We start from the raw sequence: 16,339 nt of genomic DNA, 5'->3' as shown, positions 1-16,339 counted from the left end.
ATTTATTTATTTATTTATTTGAAAGGTAGAGTTATAGACAGAGAGAGGGAGAGACAGAGAGAGAGAGAGACCTTCGATCCACCAGTTCACTTCCCAAATGGCTGCAGTGGCCAGAGCTGGGCAAATCAAGAGCCAGGAGCTTCTTCCGGGTCTCCCACATGGGTGCAGGGGCCCAAGCACTTGAGCCATCTTATACTGCTCTCCTACGCCATAGAAAAAGCTGGATCGGGGCTGGCGCCGTGGCTCACTTGGCTAATCTGCCTACAGTGCCAGCACCCTGGGTTCTAGTCCCGGTTGGCATGCTGGATTCTGTCCCGGTTGCTCCTCTTCCACTCCAGCTCTCTGCTGTGGCCCGGGAAGGTAGTGGAGGATGGCCCAGGTTATTGGGCCCTGCACCCGCATGTGAGACCAGGAAGAAGCACCTGGCTCCTGGCCTCAGGCGTAGCACACCGGCCGTAGCGGCCACTTGGGGGTGAACCAACGGAAAATGGAAGACCTTTCTCTCTGTCTCTCTCTCTCACTGTCTAACTCTGCCTGTCAAAAAAAAGAAAGACAAAAAGGAAAGAGCTGGATCAGAAGAGGAGCAGCCGGGACACGAACTGGCGCTCATGTGGGATGCAGACACCACAGGTGGAGGCTTTGCACACTGTGCCACAACACCAACCTCATGAATCCTGTTTTTTTTTTTTTTTTTTTTTTTTTTTTAAAGATTTATTGATTTATTTGAAAATCTGAGTTACACAGAGAAGGAGAGTCAGAAAGAGAGGTCTTCCATCATTCATTGGTTTACTCCCCAATTGGCCGCAACAACCAGAGCTGGGCTGATCCAAAGCCAAGAGCCAGGAGCTTCTTCCAGGTCTCCCACGTGGGTGCAGGGGCCCAAGGACTTGAGCCATCTTCCACTGCTTTCTGGGGCCATAGCAGAGAGCTGGATTGCAAGGGGAGCAGCTGGGACTCAAACCAGCACCCATAAGGGATGCCGGCACTGTAGGCAGCGGCTTTACCCGTTATGCCACAGCGCCGGCCCCATGAATGCTTTTTAAAAACATCACAATACTATCCCTATCATAACTTAAAAATAATAAACTAAAGATCCTTTTAGTATGATTAATAATTTTGCTACACTCATTTCTCTGCCTTGCAGTTGACAATGACACACCAGTTACTCTAGGGGTGTATCTTACCAAGAAGGAACAGAAGAAACTTCGGAGGCAAACAAGGAGGGAAGCACAGAAGGAATTACAAGAGAAAGTCAGGCTGGGCCTGATGCCTCCTCCAGAACCCAAAGGTATGACTCTTGGCTCCTGCTACTGAAAAAGGTTGGCAGGTTTATCTCTTTTTTTTCTTTTTCTTTTTTTAAAGTGCATTTAGAGTTGAAGTTTTGGTGGGCCAGTCTGAAGCCAGGAGTTCCATCTAGGTCTCCCATGTGGGTGGCAGGGGCTCAAACACTTGGGACATCTTCTACTGTTTTCCGAGGCCACTAGCAGGGAGCTGGATCATAAGTGGAGTAGCTGGGACACAAACTGGTGCCCATATGGGATGCCAGTATCTCAGGCAGTGGCTTTACCTACTACCACAATGCCACAATGCTGGCCCCATCCAAATGTTTATCTCTTTAAGTCTATAGGAACTTTACTATGTCTCTATATCAGTGCTTTCTGTTTCTTGGAATCATTCTTTTATCTTTCCCTAAACTCTTTACTGTCTTTTCATGTTGAAACAAATCAACATATTTGTTGTAAGGTTCTGTAAAGCTTAAAGCTTTATTGACTATAAAACACTAAAGTTCATGAAGACAGTAGTTACAGTCTGCATAGAGTTACATACATAATTCTTAACATTTTAATTTTTAAAATGGAAATAATGGGGTGGGCATTTGGCATAACACCTGCTTAAGACACCTGCATCCCAGGGCCGGCGCCGCGGCTCACTAGGCTAATCCTCCGCCTAGCGGCGCCGGCACACCGGGTTCTAGTCCCGGTCGGGGCGCCGGATTCTGTCCCGGTTGCCCCTCTTCCAGGCCAGCCCTCTGCTGTGGCCAGGGAGTGCAGTGGAGGATGGCCCAGGTGCTTGGGCCCTGCACCCCATGGGAGACCAGGAAAAGCACCTGGCTCCTGGCTCCTGCCATCGGATCAGCGCGGTGCGCCGGCCGCAGCGCGCCGGCCGCGGCGGCCATTGGAGGGTGAACCAACGGCAAAAGGAAGACCTTTCTCTCTGTCTCTCTCTCTCACTGTCCACTCTGCCTGTCAAAAAAAAAAAAAAAAAAAAAAAAAAAAAAAAAAAAGAACAAACTATGCTCATGAACAAGAGATAAACATTTAGCCGGCGCCGTGGCTCAATAGGCTAATCCTCCACCTTGCGGCGCCGGCACACCGGGTTCTAGTCCCGGTTGGGGCGCCGGATTCTGTCCCGGTTGCCCCTCTTCCAGGCCAGCTCTCTGCTATGGCCAGGGAGTGCAGTGGAGGATGGCCCAGGTGCTTGGGCCCTGCACCCCATGGGAGACCAGGAAAAGCACCTGGCTCCTGGCTCCTGCCAGGATCAGCGCGGTGCGCCGGCTGCAGCGGCGGCCATTGGAGGGTGAACCAGCGGCAAAGGAAGACCTTTCTCTCTCTGTCTCTCTCTCTCACTGTCCACTCTGCCTGTCAAAAAAAAAAAAAAAAAGACACCTGCATCCCATAGCAGAGTGCATGGGTTGGGTCCCAGATCTAGTGCTAAATCCAGCTTCCTGCTAATATGCACCATGGGAGAAAACAGATGGTGGATCCCATGGTTAGGTCCCTGCTGCTCACAAGAGAGACACACCTGGCATTGTAGCCTCCTGACTTCAGCCTGGCTCAGCCTGGCTGTTGCAGACATTTGGGGAGTGAACCAGAAGATGGAATATCTGTCTCTCTTTCTCTCTGCCTTTGAAATAAGATGAAAATAATTTTTTATTTTATAAGATTTATTTATTTGATTTGAAAGGCAGAGTCACAGAGAGGTAGAGGCAGAGAGAGAGACAGAGACGAAGCCAGGAGCATCCTCTGGGTCTCCCACACAGGTGCAGGGGATCAAGTACTTGGGCCATCTTCCACTGCTTTCCCAGGCCATAGTAGAGAGCTGGATTAGAAGAGGAGCAGCCAGGACTTGAACTGGTGCCCATATGGGATGCCAGCACTACAGGCAGTGGCATTAACTGCTTCACCACAGCGCCAGCCCCAATTTTTTAAAAAAATGAAAATACAGTTAAATTTACCCCAGTAGTTACTATCATTCAGTAGTAATGTTTCTTTTTCTTGTTGTTTTTTAAAAATTTTATTTATTTGAAAGATTCACAGAGAGGGAGAAATAGAAACAGAGAGATCTTCCATCTACCATCGTTTGATTCCCCAAATGGCCACAATGGCCAGGGCTGAGCCAGTCTGAAGCCAGGAGTCAAGAGCTCCATCTAGTCTCCCATGTGGGTGGCAGGGGTTCAGACCCTTGGGCCATCTTCTGTTGCTTTTCCCAGACCATTAACAGGGAGCTGGATTGGAAGTGGAGCAGCCAGGGCATGAACCCATGCCCATTTGGGGTGCCAGCATCACAGGCAGCAATTTTACTTGCTATTTCATAGTGCCAGCCCCCAGTAATAATGTGTTGAGCGAGTACTGTTATGTATAGGATCTTTCAGTAGGTATTGTGAGCATAATGAAAAATACCAAATTTCAAAAAGTTCTTTGTCTTTCATAAATTTTCAGATAATATAAGTGCATACCAGTTCTTCAGATTGTGTAAATTTAATTGAGTTAATTCTGGAGGGGAGAGAGCTTTTCAAGTTAGGAGTTACTGGGGGAAGAGACTTTTGAAGAGATTTGAAGTAGGTAAACAAGATGATTGACAGAAAAGGTAACAGACTTTCCCAGCTAGAGAAGGGAGTTAGAAGATGATTGCTGTCCTCTCTCCACTGCAGTGAGAATTTCTAATCTGATGAGAGTGTTAGGAACAGAAGCTGTTCAAGACCCGACGAAGGTAGAAGCCCATGTCAGAGCTCAGATGGCAAAAAGACAGAAGTAAGTGCCGTGGGATTGGGTGGAAACCCAGGGCAAGTACCCTTCCCAAACTCTTCTAGGGGATCCATATTTGAAGGGAGGGGAGAGTCCTCCGTTGCTCTCTCTTTCCCTCAGCCCTGCCTCTGATCTTCAATGCCTTTCTCACTTGTGGATGTCCTTCCTGTCACGACAGAGCGCATGAAGAAGCCAACGCTGCCCGAAAACTTACAGCAGAACAGAGAAAGGTCAAGAAAATTAAAAAGCTTAAAGAAGACATTTCACAGGGGGTACACATATCTGTATATAGGTAGGTGTTCATACTGGGCCAGCCTTCCCCTTAGCAGTACCAAAATATTTTCCAAGTGCTTGAGGCAGAACCATTGTGGTCAGAAACATACCCGGCAATAGTACTTACTCACTTTTAATGACTTTACTGTGAATCATAAGCTAATAATTTTACAGAGGTGAAAGCTAAAGACTTATTTTTATGGTTATCCAGTTCATCCAGCTCAAGTTGTCTTTATTAGCCAATATTAGTTTTGAGGAATGAACAAATTAGTATACTTACTCAGGCCAAGATGTGAATTAAGGATTGTTTGTCCTTTGTACAATATAAAATATCACCCTACTTCTTCAGAAAGCCCTAAAAATTTTTTTTCTTCAGTGGTTATATATGTAATATTTATGTTTTAAGATTTATTATTTATTTGAAAGGCAGAGTTACAGAGAGGCAGAGGCAGAGAGAGTGGTCTTTCATCTGCTGCTTCACTCCCCAGATGGCCACAGCGGCCAGTGCTGGTGCCAATCCAAAGCCAGGAGCCATGAGTTTCTTCTGGGTCTCCCTCTTGGGTGCAGGGGACCAAGGACTTGGGCCATCTTCTGCTTTCGCAGGCCATAGCAGAGAGCTGGATTGGAAGTGGAGCAGCCAGGTCTCTAACTAGTGTCCATATGGGGTGCCAGCAATGCAGGCGATGGCTTTTACCCACTGTGCCACAGCACCGCCCCAGTAGTCATATGTTTATCTTCATTTATTTCAGTAATCCTTTTATCCTCACTCAAAAAATGCGTTTGGATGACAAATATTTTTTCTACCTTTGTGTTAATTTAATGTTTTATTTTATTCTTTTGAATATGTCTTCTGTTTTTAAATGTGTTTGTTTATAAGACCTAATTCTTTTTTATAAAAATGGTACATTATTACAAAGTAGTGAATGCTTGTAAAGATTTTTTTTTAAATTCTAACTTTACAGAACACTTACTGAAAAATGTCCTTTTTTTATTTTCTAATCCCGTAAGTCCACTCTGAGTTAATTACTATTTACAGTTTTTCATGTATCCTTTTAGAAAGCTTTTATGCATTCATGGTGACTACATTATAAGCATCTAGAGAACAAAGAATGTGTAGGTCTTTACACTGTCAAGAACAGTGCACTGGAATGAGTACTGGTGCAGTGATTAAGATCCTGCTTGGGACACTCATCCCATATCTGAGTGCTTGGGTTCAAGCGCCAGTTCTACTTCTGATTCCAGTTTCCTGCTAATGTGCACCCTGGGAAATAGCAGATAATGGCCCAAGTACTTGGGTTCCTGTTACCCATATGGGAGATCCAGTTTGAGTCCTGAGCTCCTGGCTTTGGCCTAGCCAAGCTTTGGCTGTCACAGGCATTTGGGCAGTAAACCAGCAGATGGAAGATCTGTTTGTTTCTGTGACTCTCTTTCTCTCATGTCATTCAAAATAAAATGAAAATAAACAAAAATTTTCTAAAAACCAAAGAATAACAAACTTATAAATATTTTTGGATAGCAGTAAATAACTTCCTCATTGTTAGAGTAAATTTTGATCAGCTGTTACTTGTAAAATGTATAGTGCTAGACTGTGAAGAAATACAACATAGTGGAAATATTTGCAGACTCGTCAGTTCTACCTTCTAAGTATTCATGTATTTGTTTACTCCAGAGACTTTTGTTTTTTAGAGAGAAGTCTGTTTTGGATCCATTCATTTATTTGCCATTCCATTCAGGCAACTACCTGATGCTAAAATGGAAGACATAACTAAGCTTTCCCTTCTCCAGAGTTCGAAATTTGAGCAACCCAGCCAAGAAGTTCAAGATTGAGGCCAATGCTGGGCAGCTGTACCTGACAGGGGTGGTGGTACTCCACAAGGATGTCAACGTGGTAGTAGTGGAAGGGGGTGAGTCTGAAAAAATTGAGGGAGACTATTCCCAGACAGCCATAGGCCTACAGTGATTAGCATTGTGGGGAAAAGGAAGAATAAGATAGTATCACAGTGCATACTTGGGTGTAATATACTGAGCCTCTGTTGATGTGTTTATTGGAGTAGAAGGCCCCGAGATGTGGTTCCCGGGATTGCTTCAGCTACATTGACCTCTTGGAGTATTAGATGAGCTCAGAGTTTCTTTCTATCCATCATCTTCCACAACTCTGCAAAATTCTCCTTCTCTGTTTCTAGGCCCCAAGGCCCAGAAGAAATTTAAGCGTCTTATGCTGCATCGGATAAAGTGGGATGAACAGACATCTAACACGAAGGGAGATGGTGAATGGGGGCAAAAGGGGTTTAAGTGGGAGAGCCTGGGAAGTGGGGATGGTACACAGATCTGTTTATATTACTTCCTTCCCTGTGACACTCTAACACTAGATAGTGTGCAAAATTTTAGAAAGACCCATTCAGACTCGGGGACTACTGAATAGTGATTGAGTATTTGTTACATGATCATATGCATGAGTGTTAAAGTTCTTCTGCCTATGCTTTTTTTTTTTTTTTATCTTTTATTTAATGAATATAAATTTCCAAAGTACGACTCATGGGTTACAATAGCTTCCCCCCCCCATACCGTCCCTCCCACCCACAACCCTCCCCTTTCCCACTCCCTCTCCCCTTCCATTCACATCAAGATTCATTTTCGATTATCTTAATATACAGAAGATCAGCTTAGTATACCTTAAGTAAGGATTTCAACAGTTTGCTCCCACACAGAAACATAAAGTGAAAAATAATAGATGATTTTTTTTTTAAATGATGATGAAATCAGATCAGACCTATTGTCATGTTTAATCCCAGTGAGAGTCAAGTTGGGAATTGATAATTTTTTTTTTTTTTTTTTTTTTTTACAGAAGATCACTTTAGTGTACATTAAGTAAAGATTTCAATCGTTTGCACCCCCATAGAAACACAAAGTGAAATATACTGTTTGAGTACTCGTTATAGCATTAAGCCTCAATGTACAGCACATTAAGGACAGAGGTCCTACATGAGGAGTAAGTGCACAGTGACTCCTGTTGTTGACTTTACAAATTGACACTCCTGTTTATGGCATCAGTAATCTCCCTATGCACCAGTCATGAGTTTCCAAGGCTATGGAAGCCCCTTGAGTTCTCCGACTCTTATCTTGTTTAGACACGGTCATAGTCAAAGTGGAGGTTCTCTCCTCCCTTCAGAGAAAGGCACCTCCCTCTTTGAAGACCTGTTCTTTCCACTGGGATCTCACTCACAGAGATCTTTTTGCCAGAGTGTCTTGGCTTTCCATGCCTGAAATACTCTCATGGGCTTTTCAGCCAGATCCGAGTGCCTTTAGGGCTGATTCTGAGGCCAGAGTGCTATTTAGGACATCCGCCATTCTATGAGTCTGCTGAGTATCTCACTTCCCATGTTGGATCACTCTCCCCTTTATTTATTCTATCGGTTAGTGTTAGCAGGTACTAGACTTGTTTATGTGCTCCCTTTGACTCTTAGTCCTTTCATTATGATCAATTGTGAACTGAAATTGATCACTTGGAATAGTGAGATGGCATTGGCACATGCCACCTTGATGGGATTGAACTGGAATCCCCTGGTATGTTTCCAACTCTACCAATTGGGGCAAGTCAGCCCGAGCATGCCCCAAATTATACATCTCTTCCTGCCTATGCTTTAAGGTTTCTTTAACAGCTGGTTTTCCTAACTGTCCTAGGTCTGAGTACTAGTTACACACATGAGTGTATTTGGTATGTGAAAATTCAACAGGCCATGCATTTGAAGGTTTATTATACTGTTTTTTTTGTTTTGTTTTGTTTTGTTTTGTTTAAGATTTATTTATTTGAAAGAGTTACACAGAGAGAGGAGGAGAGGCCTTCCATCCACTAGCTCACTCCCCAATTGGCCGCAATGGCCAGAGCTGCGCCAATCCAAAGCCAGGAGCCAGGAGCTTCCTTTGGGTCTCCCATATGGTTGCAGGGGCCCAAGGGCCTGGGCCATCTTCTACTGCTTCCCCAGGCCACAGCAGAGAGCTGGATCAGAAGTGGAACAGCCAGGACTTGAACCGGTGCCCATATGGGATGCCAGCGCTGCAGGCAGCTTTACCAGCTGTACCACAGCACCGGCCCCTATACTATTCTTTTATTAAAAGTTTTTTTTTTAAAGGATTTAAGGCAAAAAAGATTTCGATATTAAGAAAAAGCTTTTGGGGCTGGCACTGTGGCATAGCGGGTAAAGCCGCTGCCTGCAGTGCCAGCATCCCATATGGCACCAGTTAGAGTCCCGACTGCTCTACTGCCAATCCTGCTCTCTGCTATGGCTTGGGAAAGCAATAGAAAATGACCCAAGTCCTTGGGTCCCTGTACCCGTGTAGGAGACCTGGAAGAAGCTCACGGCTCCTGGCTTTGGATTGGATCGGCTTAGCTCCGACTCTTGGGGCCAGTTGGAGAGTGAACCAGCGGATGGAAGATCTCTCTCTCTTTCTTTCTCTCTGCCTTTCCTCTCTCTGTAACTCTGACTTTCAAATAAAATAAATAAATCTTTTTTTTTTTTTTTTTTTTTGACAGGCAGAGTGTACAGTGAGAGAGAGACAGAGAGAAAGGTCTTCCTTTTTTTGCCGTTGGTTCACCCTCCAATGGCCGCCGCACCGCGCTGATCCAATGGCAGGAGCCAGGTACTTATCCTGGTCTCCCATGGGGTGCAGGGCCCAAGGACTTGGGCCATCCTCCACTGCACTCCCTGGCCACAGCAGAGAGCTGGCCTGGAAGAGGGGCAACCGGGACAGAATCCGGCGCCCCGACCGGGACTAGAACCCGGTGTGCCAGCACTGCAAGGCGGAGAATTAGCCTAGTGAGCCGCGGCGCCGGCCAAATAAATAAATCTTAAAAAGAAAAAGCTTTCTGCTTTGGCCAAAACAATGTACTTTTCATCTTTCCACCCAACCCTGTCTTATCTTACATATCTTTAATGTTCTCCTGGCCCTCTTGGTTCCATCTGTGTGTGTTCTTCCCGTTGTTGATGACCTGGATTGGCATTCAACATCTCCAGAGAACCCTAAGTTTCTTAACTTGACTTAACTGTGGCCCTATGCTACTCTTTATTTGCTAAGTACTTAAAATGCATTTTTGTACTATAATTGATAGATACTTTATTTTGCTTTGTAAGTATTCCTAAGATATTTTCATTAAGTGTGTTTTCCCTCCTCCATTTGGTTAAAAGTTCCATAACATCTGAAGCCTCGTCCCAAAGTGCCTACGACAACTGCTTGTTTTACTTGTATTTCCTTATTCCCAGCTCTTGACACATAGTAAGTACTCAGTAAATGCTTGTTGAATTAGTTAATGTTACTGCCTGCCTGGAGCAGTAAAGCCTAAAGAGTAGAGAAAATAAATAAAAACAGGAAAAATGACATAACTCCAACATATGGGAAAGAATTTGAGTGGACCCAAATACTGTTTGTTTGGAACTAAATCCGGAGACTCTAGTCTGTCTAGAACAAGATTGCACTATATTGTATTTTTCCAGATGATGAGGAATCTGATGAAGAAGCTGTGAAGAAAACCAACAAATGTGTACTAGTCTGGGAGGTAAGTGATGCTTTGTACAACACTGAAGTAGAACTTCCATGAGTTCCTCATTGTTTGTAGTTGTAACTAGTCAAGTGGAGCCGCAGAATGGCAGAAAGTAAACAGTGAATAATTCTTAAACTAATTCATGTTTCTTTTTGGAATCCAAATTTTTTATTTTTTATTTTTTGAGTAGGGTGGGGTGTTTCACTTTTTACCATTTATTTGAAAGGCAGGAGGAAAGAGATCTTCCATCACTTCCCACACTCACAACAGCCAGAGCTGCCTCAGGCTGAAGCCAGGAGACAGGAACTCCACCCTGATCTCCCATGCAAATGACAGGAACCTCAGTATTTGGGCCATCATCTGCTGTCACATTAGTAAGAAACTGGATCAGAAGTGCAGAGTAGGGGTCAGCTCTGTGGCGTAGCAGGTATAGTGACCTCCTGTGGAGCTGGCATCCTATATTGGTGCCAGTGTGGGTCCCTGCTGTTCCACTTCTGATCCAGCTCTCTGCTGTGGCCTGGGAAAGCAGTAGAGTATGGCCCAAGCCCCTGGGCCCCTGCACCTACATAGGAGACCTGAGGAAGCTCCTGGCTCTTTGCTTTGGATCGGCATAACTCCAGCCATTGCGGCCAATTGTGGAGTGAACAAGTGAATGGAAGACACCTCTCTCTCTTACTCTGCCTCTCCTTCTCTCACTGTGTAACTCTGCCTTTCAAATAAATAAACAAATTTTTAAAAAAGAAAAAAAGTAGAGAGTAGCTGGGACTCAGCTGGCACTCTGATATGGGAGGTGGGTGACCCAAGCAATGGCTTATTCTGCTGTACCACAACATGTACCACTTGATAACTACTTTTTAAATTTAAGAGAAAATTATTCCTGATTATATTTTAGTTACATTGATGAGTATATAGTACATGCCACTCGGAAACTGTATGGAAAATGCTAGTGGCAAGAATACGAGTCCTCTACTGAAAATTTTTTCAGTGTCATGAGTGTGAAGCTTAGTTTGTTTTCTGTTGCTATAACAAAAAATCTTGAGGCTGGCTCTGTGGCAGAGCCAGGTTAAGCTGCCATCTGCAGTGCCAGTATCCTATATGGGCACCATTTGAGTCATGGCTGCTCCACTTCCATTCCTGCTCCCTGCTAATGTGCCTGAGAAAGCAGAAGATGGCCTAAGTCCTTGGGCTCCTGCACCTGTCTGGGAGACCTGGAAGAAACTGGCGCCTGGTTTCAGCCTAGCCCAGCCCCAGTCATTATGCCATTTAGGGAGTGAACAAGCAAATGGAAGATTTTCTCTCCCTCCCTCTCTCTCCCTCTCCCTCCCTCCCTCCTTTTCCCCCCTTCCTCTCCATCCCTCTGTCACTCTCTCATAATTCTGCCTTTCAAATAAATAAGTAAATTTTTTTAAAGATTTATTTTATTTATTTGAAAGACAGTTACAGAGAGAGGTAGAGACAGAGAAAGAGTTCTTCCGTCCGCTGGTTCACTCCCCAAATGGCCACAACAGCAGGAGCTGTGCCAATCCAAAGGTAGGAGCCAGGTCTTCCACGTGGGTGCAGGGGCCCAACAACTTGGACCATCTTTCTTTTTTTTTTTTTTTTTTTTTTTTTTTTTTGACAGGCAGAATTAGAGAGAGAGACAGAAAGATCTTCCTTTTTCCGTTGGTTCAGCCCCCAAATGGCTGCCACAGCCGGCGCACTGCACCGATCCGAAGCCAGGAGCCAGTGCCCCCTCCTGGTCTCCCATGCAGGTGCAGGGCCCAAGCACCTGGGCCCCTAAGTGCCGGCGCCACAGGATTAGCCTAGTGAGGTGTGGCACCGGCCTTGGACCATCTGCTACTACTTTCCCAGGCAAGAGCAGAGAACTGGATTGGAAGAGGAGCAGCCAGAACTAGAACTGGTGCCCCTATCGGATGCCAGAACTCAGGCCAGGGCTTAACCTGCTGCGCCACAGCACCAGCCCCAATAAATAAATCATAAAAAAAAAAATACTTGAGACTGGGTAATGTATAAAGAAAATACAGTTTGATGGTCCTAAATCCAGCAGCCCCATCTCTTCCGTTTCCAGTAAGGGTTTTTTGGCTGCATTAAACTGTGGCAGAGGGGCCAACGCCATGGTGGAGTGGGTTAATCCTCCACCTGTGGCACCGGCATCCTATATGGGCGCCAGTTCTAGTCCCAGGTGCTCCTCTTCCGATCCAGCTCTCTGCTGTGGCCTGGGAGGGTAGTGGAGGATGACCCGAGAGCTTGAGCCCCTGAACCCACGTGGTAGACTGGGAAGAGGCACCTGGCTCCTGGCTTTGGATCGTCACAGCTCCAGCTGTTGCGGCCACTTGGAGAGTGAATCAACAGAAGGAAAACCTTTCTCTCTGTCTCTCCCTCTCACTGCCTGTTAACTCTAGCTGTCAAATAAATAAAATATTAAAAAAAAAAAAAAAGACATGGCAGAGAATCAGAATGAGAAGTGACTGTAAAGGGTGGGTCCGCACTTCCAGCATTGGCTTTTGGAGAACACACTGAAACCATATGTAGACCATAGCAATAGGAGACTTGGAAGGAAGGGAATGAATTGTGGAATTTTTCTAAATCTGGGTACAATGAAAAAGTACTAGATTTAAGAATATAAAAAGGCTACACACTACCACTGACTAGCTATGCAATCTGGGCAATACACTTAATGTCACATTATGTTGCCATACCTATAAAATGTTGAGTTTTTGTTGTCTTGTTTGAAAGATTAATTTATTTGAAAGAGTTACACAAAGAGGTTTTTCATCTGCTGGTTCACTCCCCAGTTGGCCGGAATGGCAGAGCTGCACTGATACGAAGCTAAAAGCTATGAGCTTCCGCCAAGTCTTCCCACACTGGTGCAAGAGCCCAAGGACTTGGGCCATCTACTGCTTTCCCAGGCCATAGCAGAGAGCTGGATTGGTAGTGGAGCATCTGGGACTTGAGCTGGCACCATATGGGATGCTGGCACTGCAGGCCACAGCTTTACCTGCTAAGCCACAGCACTGGCCCCTGGCTATCTGCTACTGCTTTCTTAGACCATCAGCAGGGAGCTGGATTGGAAATGGAGCAGCTGAGACACAAACCAGTGCCTATATAGCATGCCAGCATCTCAGGCAGCAGATTTACTGCAAATTTTTGTTTTTGTCTGAGAACCAAATCAGATAATTATGTGTAGAACTTCATAAAGTGGGACTAATTTACTTTTTTTTTTTTTTTTTTTTTTTTTTAAGATTTTTATTTATTTGAGAGGTAGAGTTAGAGACAGAGAGAAAAGTCTTCCATCCGCTGGTTTACTCCCCAGGTGGCCGCAATGGCCAGAGCTGAGCCAATCTGGAGCAAAGAGCTTCTTCTGGGTCTCTCACATGGGTGCAGGGGCCCAAGCACTTGGGCCATCTTCCACTGCTTTCCCAGGCCATAGCAGAGAGCTGGATCAGAAGTGGAGTAGCCAGGACTCAAACTGGCGCCCATATGGGATTCTGGCGCTGCAAGTGGAGACTTAGCCCACTATGGCCACAGTGCCAGCCCACTAATTTACTCTGCAAATGAAACCTTTCTTGTGATCATCTAGCCTGTCCTCTTAATGAATGTTTTCATGTTTTTATTTATTGCTGTGTTCATGTACATGGATATCTTTGGTTTTATAGGTGTGTTTATTTACATTAACTAGTTTTTTACTATAATTATAGAAGTGATAAGTCATTACAAAAGTAATGAATTGAGTTTTTTCTTTTTCATTGCTTATAGTATTTATACTTATTTATGGGGTACAATATTCAATACATGTATATAATGTATAATGCTCAAATCAAGCATTTCCATCTCAAATATTATAATTTCTATGTGTGAGTGCTTATTAAAATAAAAAATTCTAACTATTCATAAGAGCATTTGCTGAAAAAGTCTTTTTTCCTTTTCTCTGATCTCTTAAGACTATTCTATATAGGTAATTACTGTTAACAGTTTTTCATTATAACCTTCTGTCTTATCCCAGACTCCTTAATTTATACATACAAATTAGATATTAGTATCCATAATACCCATTTTGTTGTTTGCTAAGTTTAACAAGCCAGCCCCCATCTCTCTTCCAGATTTCCCATTTATGTCTGAGAATCTGCAGAAATTGTCTCTCAGATTCAAAAATAAGCCAAATTCTCCTTATTAGACTCAATGCTCCTTTGATAGCCGTTTGAGTTGGCACCTGTGACTGCCATTGCTGCAATGTCTTTCTCTATTGTAGATCTCTGCAGGTAGCCCTCTTTGATTGTCCTCCTCTCACCCCAGTTGTCCTTTGTCACTGGGCCTCAGAGCTTCCTACTTGTGTACATGCTTTCACTTAGTCTTGTAAAAAGTTGTTTCAGACTCTGGTTTTTTTTTTTTTTTTTTTTTTTTTTTGACAGGCAGAGTGGATAGTGAGAGAGCGAGACAGAGAGAAAGGTCTTCCTTTTTGCTGTTGGTTCACCCTCCAATGGCCGCCACGGCTGGCGCGCTGCGGCCGGCGCACCACACTGATCCAAAGGCAGGAGCCAGGTGCTTCTCCTGGTCTCCCATGGGGTGCACAGGGCCCGAGCACTTGGGCCATCATCCACTGCCTTCCCGGGCCACAGCAGAGAGCTGGCCTGGAAGAGGGGCAACCAGGACAGAATCTGGCGCCCCGACCAGAACTAGAACCTGGTGTTCCAGCGCCGCTAGGTGGAGGATTAGCCTATTGAGCTGCAGCACCGGCCCAGACTCTGCTGTCTTAACTCATACTTGAAAGCTCAAATCTGGTCCTTAAGGCCTGAGAGGAGACAAGTTCATGTCATCCCATACACCAGAGCAAGTCAAAACTGCACCTTTATTCATATGAAAAGTCATGTAGATCTCCAAGAAGTTCAAAGTTGCAGGTGCTTTAAAAGCACATTTAGCTAGGCACATGTCTTGTAAAAGAAGGTCTGCTTTAAATAAGAAATAACAGTGTTTTTAATGTTAACTTTGTTTCTTTCCCAGGGTACTGCCAAAGACCGGAGCTTTGGAGAGATGAAATTTAAACAGTGCCCTACAGAAAACATGGCTCGTGAGCATTTCAAAAAGCACGGGGCTGAACACTACTGGGACCTTGCACTGAGTGAATCTGTGTTGGAGTCCACTGACTGAGACTACTGCAAGCCCTGCCTCTCCCTCCTTGCCTTTGTCTCCTCGTCCTCTCTTATTCTACTTCCCAGCCCACTCCCACTTGTGTGTGTGATCTCAGAACTGTGCCAAGCAGACATCGGGACAATGCTCTTTTTCCCTGTCAGCCTGGTGCTGCCCTTTATTCCCCGTATGTGCATATGATTAAAGAGTTATTTTTAAACGTGGTATGATATTTTTACATACTCATGTGCATTACAGCTGGGGTCTTCAAGTGACCTTTTTTCCCAGACTTCTGGCAATTGCTGTGCAGAAGCAACTTTTTGACATTGATATTTCTGTATAAATGGACAGGTGGATCGATAAATGGTTATATATTTTTGAAGTCTTGTGGAAATATCTGACCTCATCCTTGAGTAAGAGTGATAATGTTTCCTGGAGCAGAATGAAGCAGGGAGAGATGTTAAGTGGGATGAATGCCCATCCCTTTAGCTAACTCCAATAGATGAGTCAAAGGTAGACAGGTTTCTCAATCTTGGCAAGTTTTCTTTCCAGGAAATCAGTTCTTCAAATGGGTGCATATATGGGAATGTGTGTTGTGGGTGAAATGGACACAGGAGAGTCCAAGTAGGATGGTATGTATTAGTTTGTAAAGGAGAGTAAGATTAGAGAATTTAGCCCATTTTGTCTCTTCTGCCAATTTAAAATCCCCTCCTAAAAAGAAATGTATAGGGTTTTCTGTTTGGTTTCATTCTCCGGGTAACAGTCTCACTAGAATGTAGTTGGTTCTGTTTCAGTATTTAATGTGTTTCTGTTTTGATTTTTAGAAGTATTTGGATCAGAGTCTAAGTATCCATTGAAGTTCAGAATTCTTCCCGTACTTGTCTTCCAATTTCACGTTGCCTGTTGATGTATTGGGAATGGACTGGCCAAAACCCCACTGACCAAAGAGCTCCCATGAATTCCTGCAAGGTGAAGCTGCCTAAGATGTGGTGTTTGAGAATGGATACTTGACTTGAGGCTGAAACATCCTGTGTTACAAAAGTAACTCTTGTAGCAAAGTTCCTTGTTTCAGGTCCTGGTTGGAGTTCCAATTTTAAGGTAGTATTAGCACTGGATAGAAAGGTAGAAAAAGATAAGGGAGTGCAAAAGGTATTAAGGAAAAACTAGTATAACTTCTCTCCTCCACCCCACCTCGTGTATATGTTTGTTTTTTAATCTTTTTTAATGCTTATTTATGTCCATCTATTTGAAAGAGTGACAGGAGAAAGAAACCTTCCAACCAGTGGTTCACTCCTCAGATATCGTCAAAAGCCATGGAATGAGCCAGGCTGAAGCCAGGAGCCGGGAACTCCATCTAGTTCTCACGTGGATGTCAGGGGAC

General features: G+C 44.4%; 1 protein-coding gene across 3 annotated transcripts in view; it reads left to right on the top strand.

The window, feature by feature from the left end:
* PRPF3 (pre-mRNA processing factor 3) overlaps positions 1 to 15,178 on the top strand; it is a 31,016-nt gene extending 15,838 nt beyond the window's left edge. For all 3 annotated transcript variants that reach the window (XM_051857310.2, XM_070077747.1, XM_051857311.2), the window contains 7 exons: positions 1,145 to 1,288; positions 3,932 to 4,031; positions 4,204 to 4,317; positions 6,084 to 6,202; positions 6,482 to 6,565; positions 9,788 to 9,849; positions 14,833 to 15,178. In XM_051857310.2, coding sequence (XP_051713270.1) covers positions 1,145 to 1,288; positions 3,932 to 4,031; positions 4,204 to 4,317; positions 6,084 to 6,202; positions 6,482 to 6,565; positions 9,788 to 9,849; positions 14,833 to 14,979 — 770 coding nt within the window. In that variant the 3' untranslated portion in view covers positions 14,980 to 15,178. The remainder of the gene's footprint in view (positions 1 to 1,144; positions 1,289 to 3,931; positions 4,032 to 4,203; positions 4,318 to 6,083; positions 6,203 to 6,481; positions 6,566 to 9,787; positions 9,850 to 14,832) is intronic.
* Positions 15,179 to 16,339: the final 1,161 nt, after the last annotated feature.

Source organism: Oryctolagus cuniculus, chromosome 7 (assembly GCF_964237555.1).
Source record: "Oryctolagus cuniculus chromosome 7, mOryCun1.1, whole genome shotgun sequence".
NCBI lineage: Eukaryota > Metazoa > Chordata > Mammalia > Lagomorpha > Leporidae > Oryctolagus > Oryctolagus cuniculus.
Note: the sequence above shows the minus strand (reverse complement) of the source record. Positions and strands in the feature narration are given on the sequence as shown.